The following is a 9704-nucleotide window of genomic DNA, read 5'->3' on the forward strand; positions in this document are numbered from 1 at the left end:
CCCTTGCCCTGATGACAGCCCCGCACACTCATGGCACTCTCCCAACCAGCTTCATGAGGTAGTCACCTGGAATGCACCTCAATTAACAGGTGTGCCTTGTTAAAAGTTCATTTGTGGAATTTCTTTCCTTTTTAATGCATTTGAGCCAATCAGTTGTGTTGTGACAAGGTAGGGGGGTATACAGAAGATAAGTCCATATTATGGCAAGAAAAGCTCAAATAAGCAAAGAGAAATGACAATCCATTATTACTTTAAGACATGAAGGTCAGTCAATGCGGAAAATTTCAAGAAATCTGAAGGTTTCTTCAAGTGCAGTCGCAAAAACCATCAAGAGCTACGATGAAACTGGCTCTCATGAGGACCGACACAGGAAAGGAAAACCCCCTCTATGTTCTTTAGAGTTACCAGCCTCAGAAATGGCAGCCCAAATAAATACTTCACAGAGGTCAAGAAACATACACATCTCAACATCAACTGTTCAGAGGAGACAGCGTGAATCAGGCCTTCATGGTCTAATTGCTGCAAAGATACACTACTAAAGGACACCAATAAGAAGAGATTTGCTTTGGCCAAAAAAACACAAGCAATAGACATTAGACCGGTGGAAATCTGTCCTTTGGTCTGATGAGTTAAAAGTTGAGATTTTTGGTTCCAACTGCTGTGTCTTTGTGAGATGCAGAGTAGGTGAACGGATGATCTCTGCATGTGTGGTTCCCACCGTGAAGTATGGAGATGGTTTGGTGGTGTTTTGCTGGTGACACTGTCTGTGATTTATTTAAAATTCAAGGCACACTTAACCAGCATGGCTACCACAGTATTCTGCAGCGATACGCCATCCCATCTGGTTTACACTCTGCTGGACAATCGTTTATTTTTCAACAGGACAATGACCCAACACACCTCCAGGCTGCATCAGATGATCTGGCCTCCACAATCACCCGACCTCAACCCAATTGAGATGGTTTGGGATGAGTTGGACTACAGAGTAAAGGAAAAGCAGCCAAGAAGTGCTCAGCATATGTGGGAACTCCTTCAAGACCATTGGAAAACCATTCCAGGTGAAGCTGGTTGAGAGAATATCAAGAGCGCGCAAAGCTGTCATCAAGGCAAATGGCGGCCACCCCGAAGAACCTGAAATACAAACTATATTTTGATTTGTTCAACACTCCCCCAGCACGTCTCCTAGCCCAGCAGAGAAGATGAGCAGAGGGATGCTGTGCTCCTGCATGTGGTCAAAGAACAGCTGGTAGAGCTCCCTGAGCATAGCATCGGACTCCTTCACCACATCCTGCAGCAGGTCTTTCCTGATGCGCTGCTGCACCAGAAGAGTATGGGCTTTAGTCCACCACTCCACCATCTCCTCCGCTGTCCGTTTGGAATCGATGGGGTAATATGTGTTGAGCAGGTCCTTCAGCTGTGCTTTGCACTCCTCACTGATGAGCCTGCTGTTGTTCAGGATATTGTGACTGGGAGGGCACCGCTTCCCATTGTAGGCAAACCGTGTGAGGGTCATGTTGAAGTCTGAAATCACCTGAATCGTGCTGGTGCCAGCCTTCTGTATGGCCTTGATGATCTCTTCCACCCTCTGAGGGTCCCTCATACACACTGAGGGACTGGACAGCTCTGGGATCATTTTTCTAGAGAGATGTTGTTTCATTCAAGAAAAGTTCAAAGATCCAAACGATGGATCTAGCTAGTGTCATGGCCCCTCCTCTGCATTGCAGGGGCGGTTCCTCCTCGATGGATCTAGCTAGTGTCATGGCCCCTCCTCTGCATTGCAGGGGCGGTTCCTCCTCGATGGATCTAGCTAGTGTCATGGCCCCTCCTCTGCATTGCAGGGGCGGTTCCTCCTCGATGGATCATTGCAGGCCCCTCCTCTGCATTGCAGGGGCGGTTCCTCCTCGATGGATCTAGCTAGTGTCATGGCCCCTCCTCTGCATTGCAGGGGCGGTTCCTCCTGCAGGCAGAAGAGGGTCGTTAGTGATTGGAGCCATCTGGGCTCAGGGTATTTAAACTGCTTCACTAACCACTCTTGTCTCTCTCTCTGCTCCTCCAGGTGTGATCCTGTTTTGTTTGTTGCCTCCAGGTATGATCCTGTTTTAAAAGTTTGTTGGCATATATTATTATATTATTATTATAGTTTTACGTAGTTTTCACTCCGTCATATTGACACAAACAGATTCACGCATCCCTGCACTTTACATACACCTTACATTATGATACTTTCAAACCTCATTCCTTTTTCTTTGTTTAAAGTTAACACTTTTTTGTTTATAATAAAGAACCTTTTTGATTGGCCTATACCTGTTGGTGTCCCCTCATTTTTGCCACAGGCTATGAGCCCGCCTGTGACACTAGAAATGCAATCAATATTATACAGTTATATAGCTAGTTAGCTAGCATTTAGCTATGCTGCAATAACCAGTCTACCAAAAAACTCTCTTCCTCTTTTGCCCTGCAAGTGAATTCTCGTCAGACGTAATGAAACGTCATCAGAAGTGTCCACTTCATTTGAGGGCTGAGGGGATAGGGTGTGTCTTTTAAGTGTTTGGACTGCAAACTTCTTCATCTTCTTCTCTTGTATAATGGTGTTTGCAAACAATTGGATGTACATTCCGCCACCTACTGTGCGGGTGGATAATAAATGTTTGTGGATTTTATTATTATTATTATAATAATACTAGTTTTAATTGCCTTTTTGTTTTTCATTTTTTTTAACAACCATGTTGTTTAAATTCATTTATAAAGTGAAAAAAGGTTTTGAATTAGCACTTTTGCATTTGTGAATATAAAATGTACCTAAAGATCCCAAAAAGGAAATAATGTGGGTTAACATCACTTCTGGAAAGCAAGTTAGACTACCTTCAAAATAAAAGCACACATTTCAAAACACTGAATTATCAATAACTCCTTTAGAATACTATATCTACTAATATTGCTCTAATAATGACAAGTAATAAATCATGAACTAAAACAATGCGAGCCTCGCACTGGGCCTCCATGTCCTCTCACGGTGGGTGAGGGTGATCGGAGAGTGAGCACAGCCTGTTCCCTGCAGTAGACCCTGGGTCTGGGTTCTCCCTCGCCCTCGTATCCCCACGGCGAGTAGGTACTAGACACTTGGTAGTGAGTGTTGCAACAGAGGACAGACGATTTTTCCATACTTCAGGACCTGTTCTGTGAGTTTGTGTGGCCTATCACTTTGTGGCTCAGCCGTTGTTGCTCCCAGACGTTTCCACTTAACAATAACAGCCCTTAGTTGACTGGGGCAGCTCTAGCATGGCAGAAACTTGACAAACTGACTTGTAGGAAAGGTGGCATCCTTTGACGGTGACCCGTTGAAAGTCACTGAGCTCTTCAGTAACCTGTCAGCAACAGGTGTAGTTGAAATAGCCAAATCCACTAATTTGAAGGGTGTCCACATAGTGTATATTACAAATTCCAATTGGTTGTGGCTAACGCTAGCTAGGTGGATTACATTAGCTAGGTTAGGGTAAAGGTTAGGAGTTTTGGAGTTAGGGGAAGGGTTAGCTAACATGCTAAGTAGATGCAAAGGAGCTTAAACATATTAAGTAGTTGCTAATTAGCTAATCCAACCATCCTCCTTTCGTTTTTGCCTGAAGAAACCGTCTGTTTTATCTAACCATACCAAACGCAACATATACTCATTTGAGTGTCCAGGATTTTGGTTTACTATGTTACATCCAGTCTATTAGACCAGCCTGTCAAGGGGAACAAACGCTGCTATTTATCTGTTACTTTTTTTTCTTATTCTTATTTGTTTTAATATATAATAATATATATATATATTTTAAACTGCATTGTTGGTTTGTAAGTAAGCATTTCACTGTAAGGTCTACCTGTTGTATTCGAGGCATGTGTCAAATACGATTTGATTTGAAATGCAGCTATTCTAACAAGCGAGTGGATTAATCTGCTCTGCGCCTTTTTATTTATGTCTGCTTAGATGAAAGAACTGGACATGCAGAAAGCAATATCGACGAGGACAAGAAGACACTTTGGACTATCAGTGCATTCATCATCATCGAGTAAATGCGCAGTCAGTCTCATTTTAGTCTGCACACACGCCACAACAGTCTGGAACTCTGAAATAGTCCGGCAGTCGTGAGCGGGCGAGAAATTACGTCAGTCTGGACTTCTCCGAAAAAGATGTGTGTTCAACATGAATAACCCCGTATACGTTTGAAAGCGTATAATTATAGAACGGATTTTTTTGACGGTGACATTAGCTGCCGGTCCGCATATTCATCCTATGAAAGTCGTCGCCAATAGGACAGCTAAATTATGGGCTCGAGAAGATACATTGTAGAAAAGCGGACTCAGACAACATTGAGACATTGAAACAATAATTTGGGTAAGAAAATAGCTTTGCTGTTTTTAATTTTAACTTCCTACTATTGGCTTAATTTGTGTTAAATAGAATAACACGTTTAGATACGCCTTCTGTTTAAAAAAATAATAATAATAACATTTCTACATTGAATATAGATCTACATTTTTAATGTATTGTTGCAAGAAGAAACGTCTCAAACGACAGGTGTATAGCCTAGTAAATAATGGCCAGCTGCAGTGTAAAAACAGCTTATTATTATCAATGGTTATGTGATGTTGTCTTGTCATTAATGCCCGAATATATTTGTATCGCGCAATGCACAGCTAGTCACAGGCTAACAGTTATATTATTGGTACGCTACAGGGAAATGTGGAGTCATGTATCCTGCTGTACAGGCAGTAGTCTAATGGATATGTTTTCCCCGAGGCTTTTATATAACAACATGTAAGAGCTTAAACATCATACTCAATTGTCTTGCTAATCAAATTATTGTATTTTTGACTGCACTTATAAGTTATTGTTATAGATGTTTTAGATGTTTCTACTAAATAATAAAAGCCTTGTGATGACTCATCAGTGGTGAGCTTTGTTACTCCTGTCTGACCTTGCCATGACCCATATATTATTTATGTTAAAAAAAATAGACAACTTCAACATTTGTTTGTAAAACGATCATGCCAATCTTATGGGCTGTCAGTCCTTACATGCTAGCCCCATTTCCTGTCTGTCTGTCTGTCTGTCTGTCTGTCTGTCTGTCTGTCTGTCTGTCTGTCTGTCTGTCTGTCTGTCTGTCTGTCTGTCTGTCTGTCTGTCTGTCTGAATTCATTTTAAATTTAATGGGCTTTATTGGCATGGGAAACAAATGTTTACATTACCAAATCAAGTGAAATACATGATAAACAATACAAAAACTGAAGGGTAAACATTACTCACAAAAGTTTTAAAGTAATATAGAAATGTGTTATATTAGTGGCTATGTACAGTAACGATGTGCAAATAGTTGAAGTATGAAAGGGACAATCAAGATCAGATAAATATAGGTTGTATTTACAATGTTGTTTGTGTTCTTTCCTCTCTCTCTCTCTCTCTCTCTTTGTCTCACTCCCCCTCTCTTGCTCTCCTTTTCTCCCCATTCATTCTCACCCCCTATCTTTCTCTCCCCCTCTCTCACGCTCTCTCTCTCACGCTCTCTCTCTCACGCCCTCTCTCTCTCTCTCTCTCTCGCTCTCTCCCCTCTTGCTCACTTTCACTCACTCACTCACTCACTCACTCACTCACTCACTCACTCACTCACTCACTCACTCACTCACTCACTCACACACACACACACACACACACACACACACACACACACACACACACACACACACACACACACACACACACACACACACACACACACACACACACACACACACACACACACACACAGAGAGAGAGAGATGGCGAGTGACGACCAGGTGGCCATCTTGACGGATGACGAGGGGTATCAGAAGAGGAAGTATGTCCTGGCAGAACCCTTCAACACCTTGTCCAACACCCTGGAGCAGATACCGGTGGGCGCGGGCCCCACCTCTGCCTCCCAAGGTCCAGAGTCTCCCCCCACAGACAAACCTGACTCAGCCTCCTCCAACCCCAGTAATGACTGCCTGGAGAGGAACTGCGTACGGATCGACAACCACCTCCTCATCTCCAAGGTCTTCTACTTCTTCTTCTATGCAGCCTATGGGTCCCTACACCCACTGCTGCCTGTGTACTACAAACAGCTGGGGATGACTCCCAGTCAGAGCGGCTTGCTGGTCGGGATCCGGTACTTCATTGAATTCTGTAGCGCCCCCTTTTGGGGGGTGGTGGCGGACCGCTTCAAGAAGGGCAAGGTGGTGCTTGTGTTCTCCGTTTTCTGCTGGCTGGTGTTCAACTGCGGAATCGGCTTCATCAAGCCTGCCTCCATAACATGCGTGGAGAGGAAACCCACAGTCGCACGCCCCACCAGCCCTGCCCACCTTGGTCTGCCGGCCAATTACAGTAGGGACCGCAGGGGTGTGATTGGAGACTTGTTTTCCCTCTCTTCGAATCAACACGGTTTAGCATCAGACTCAGTTAGGGGCGGTCCCCTGCACAGGTATGTGAGGAGCGATGGTGGTAATGTCACTGGACCTGTGCCTTCCCCCAACATCACAACAACAACATCTTCCCCTTCCACCACCCCCACTACAACAGCCAGCTCAAAACCTCCCTCAAATCTAACCACAACCAAACCAACAACCACAACCATTCCCAAAGTCTACCACATGATCTCCAACCACGACCAGGTGGAAACCATCTTCCTCCTGATCCTGCTAGTCATCATCATCGGCGAGTTCTTCAGCGCTCCGGCTGTCACCATAGTAGACACGCGCACCCTGCAGTACCTGGGCCCCCACCAGGACCGCTACGGCCTGCAGAGGATGTGGGGCTCCCTGGGCTGGGGCCTGGCCATGCTCTGCGTAGGCATCTGGATCGACCACACCCACATCAAGCTCTTCATCCAGGGCACTGGCTGCATCGTGCCCAACTACAAGAACTATCAGATAGCCTTTATTGTCTTTGGAGTCCTGATGGCCGTAGCTTTGATATTGTCCACACAGTTTTACTTTGAGAGTAGTACTAGTGACCACCGGCCAATGGAGGCTCAGCTGGAGGAGGATAAGAGACAGGAGGCAGAGCCTCCTCAAGCGTCCAGTGATGTTTCATCTCCCAAAGGGCATGCGGTGGAATCGTTAGAACCCCAAAGTGTCGTCAGCCAACAGTTTCGTTATCAGGACCTCATTCGGCTGCTGTGTAGCGTGCAGTACGGCTCAGTGCTCTTCGTGGCCTGGTTTATGGGATTCGGCTACGGCTTTGTGTTCACGTTCCTCTACTGGCACCTGGAGGACCTGAAAGGGACCACCACGCTATTTGGAGTGTGCTCGGTGCTGAGCCACATCTCAGAGCTGGTTGCCTACTTCACCAGCCACAAGCTCATCGAGCTGGTTGGCCATATAAGGTTTATAAAAGGGGGCATGGGTCAAAAGCCCAGGGGGGGTATGTCTCAAAGCTGGATCAATGAGTTAGCCAGCTAACTTGCTTAAATGTTCAGAAATAACTATTGGGGGGAATATATTTTTGAAATTGGCATGGATTGATTTAATTGTTTAAGCCATCAACCCATGTTCAAGTTTAGGTTACCCCTCAGGCCTGTTTGTAGTGTACCCCTCAGGTCTGTTTGTAGTATACCCCTCAGGTCTGTTTGTAGTATACCCCTCAGGTCTGTTTGTAGTATACCCCTCAGGCCTGTTTGTAGTATACCCTTCAGGTCTGTTTGTACTGTACCCCTCAGGTCTGTTTGTAGTGTACCCCTCTGATCTGTTTGTAGTGTACCCCTCAGGTCTGTTTGTAGTATACCCCTCAGGTCTGTTTGTAGTATACCCCTCAGGTCTGTTTGTAGTATACCCTTCAGGTCTGTGTGTAGTATACCCCTCAGGTCTGTTTGTACAGTAGTATACCCCTCAGGTCTGTTTGTACAGTAGTATACCCCTCAGGTCTGTTTGTACAGTAGTATACCCCTCAGGTCTGTTTGTAGTGTACCCCTCAGGTCTGTTTGTAGTATACCCCTCAGGTCTGTTTGTAGTGTACCCCTCTGATCTGTTTGTAGTATACCCCTCAGGTCTGTTTGTACTGTACCCCTCAGGTCTGTTTGTACTGTACCCCTCAGGTCTGTTTGTAGTGTACCCCTCTGATCTGTTTGTAGTGTACCCCTCAGGTCTGTTTGTAGTGTACCCTTCAGGTCTGTGTGTAGTGTACCCCTCAGGTCTGTTTGTACAGTAGTATACCGCTCAGGTCTGTTTGTACAGTAGTATACCCCTCAGGTCTGTTTGTAGTATACCCCTCAGGTCTGTTTGTAGTATACCCCTCAGGTCTGTTTGTACAGTAGTATACCCCTCAGGTCTGTTTGTAGTATACCCCTCAGGTCTGTTTGTACAGTAGTATACCCCTCAGGTCTGTTTATAGTATACCCCTCAGGTCTGTTTGTAGTATACCCCTCAGGTCTGTTTGTAGTATACCCCTCAGGTCTGTTTGTAGTATACCCCTCAGGTCTGTTTGTAGTATACCCCTCAGGTCTGTTTGTAGTGTACCCCTCAGGTCTGTTTGTACAGTAGTATACCCCTCAGGTCTGTTTGTACAGTAGTATACCCCTCAGGTCTGTTTATACAGTAGTGTACCCCTCAGGTCTGTTTGTACAGTAGTATACCCCTCAGGTCTGTTTGTAGTATACCCCTCAGGTCTGTTTGTAGTATACCCCTCAGGTCTGTTTGTAGTATACCCCTCAGGTCTGTGTGTAGTATACCCCTCAGGTCTGTTTGTAGTGTACCCCTCTGGTCTGTTTGTAGTGTCTGGTCTGTTTGTAGTATACCCCTCTGGTCTGTTTGTAGTGTACCCCTCTGATCTGTTTGTAGTGTAGTATACCCCTCAGGTCTGTTTGTAGTGTACCCCTCAGGTCTGTTTGTAGTGTACCCCTCAGGTCTGTTTGTAGTGTACCCCTCTGATCTGTTTGTAGTGTACCCCTCAGGTCTGTTTGTAGTGTACCCCTCAGGTCTGTTTGTAGTGTACCCCTCAGGTCTGTTTGTACAGTATTATTCCCCTCAGGTCTGTTTGTAGTGTACCCCTCAGGTCTGTTTGTAGTATACCCCTCAGGTCTGTTTGTAGTATACCCCTCAGGTCTGTTTGTACAGTATTATTCCCCTCAGGTCTGTTTGTAGTGTACCCCTCAGGTCTGTTTGTAGTATACCCCTCTGATCTGTTTGTAGTATACCCCTCAGGTCTGTTTGTAGTGTACCCCTCAGGTCTGTTTGTAGTGTACCCCTCAGGTCTGTTTGTAGTGTACCCCTCAGGTCTGTTTGTAGTATACCCCTCAGGTCTGTTTGTAGTGTACCCCTCTGATCTGTTTGTAGTATACCCCTCAGGTCTGTTTGTACAGTAGTATACCCCTCAGGTCTGTTGGTACAGTAGTATACCCCTCAGGTCTGTTGGTACAGTAGTATACCCCTCAGGTCTGTTTGTAGTATACCCCTCAGGTCTGTTTGTAGTATACCCCTCAGGTCTGTTTGTACAGTAGTATACCCCTCAGGTCTGTTTGTAGTATACCCCTCAGGTCTGTTTGTACAGTAGTATACCCCTCAGGTCTGTTTATAGTATACCCCTCAGGTCTGTTTGTAGTATACCCCTCAGGTCTGTTTGTAGTATACCCCTCAGGTCTGTTTGTAGTATACCCCTCAGGTCTGTTTGTAGTATACCCCTCAGGTCTGTTTGTAGTGTACCCCTCAGGTCTGTT

The 9704-nt window shown here is 45.2% G+C and overlaps 2 protein-coding genes across 3 annotated transcripts in view; one reads left to right on the top strand and one right to left on the bottom strand.

Annotated features, from left to right (window-relative positions):
• Nucleotides 1–1065: 1065 nt before the first annotated feature.
• On the bottom strand, nucleotides 1066–1838 carry LOC124043014 (7-methylguanosine phosphate-specific 5'-nucleotidase-like). The gene has a single exon (XM_046361196.1). It carries the CDS (start codon nucleotides 1655–1657, stop codon nucleotides 1160–1162), a length of 498 nt encoding a protein of 165 aa, XP_046217152.1. The 5' UTR covers nucleotides 1658–1838; the 3' UTR covers nucleotides 1066–1159.
• A 968-nt stretch (nucleotides 1839–2806) lies between these two features.
• The window catches only part of LOC124044245 (major facilitator superfamily domain-containing protein 6-like), a 21172-nt gene continuing 14274 nt past the window's right edge, over nucleotides 2807–9704 (top strand). Inside the window, exons 1-2 of one of the 2 annotated variants that reach the window (XM_046363853.1) lie at nucleotides 2807–4375; nucleotides 5789–7379. In XM_046363853.1, the coding sequence (XP_046219809.1) occupies nucleotides 5797–7379 (1583 nt within the window). In that variant the 5' untranslated portion in view covers nucleotides 2807–4375; nucleotides 5789–5796. The remainder of the gene's footprint in view (nucleotides 4376–5788; nucleotides 7380–9704) is intronic. The other variant, XM_046363852.1, reaches the window with a different exon arrangement.

The sequence above is a fragment of the Oncorhynchus gorbuscha genome, linkage group LG09 (genome assembly GCF_021184085.1).
Source record: "Oncorhynchus gorbuscha isolate QuinsamMale2020 ecotype Even-year linkage group LG09, OgorEven_v1.0, whole genome shotgun sequence".
NCBI classification, from domain to species: domain Eukaryota; kingdom Metazoa; phylum Chordata; class Actinopteri; order Salmoniformes; family Salmonidae; genus Oncorhynchus; species Oncorhynchus gorbuscha.

Excerpts from the sequence above, each read along its gene's own strand:
- LOC124043014 (XM_046361196.1), bottom strand. The coding sequence starts at position 1,657 with ATGAAACAACATCTCTCTAGAAAAATGATCCCAGAGCTGTCCAGTCCC.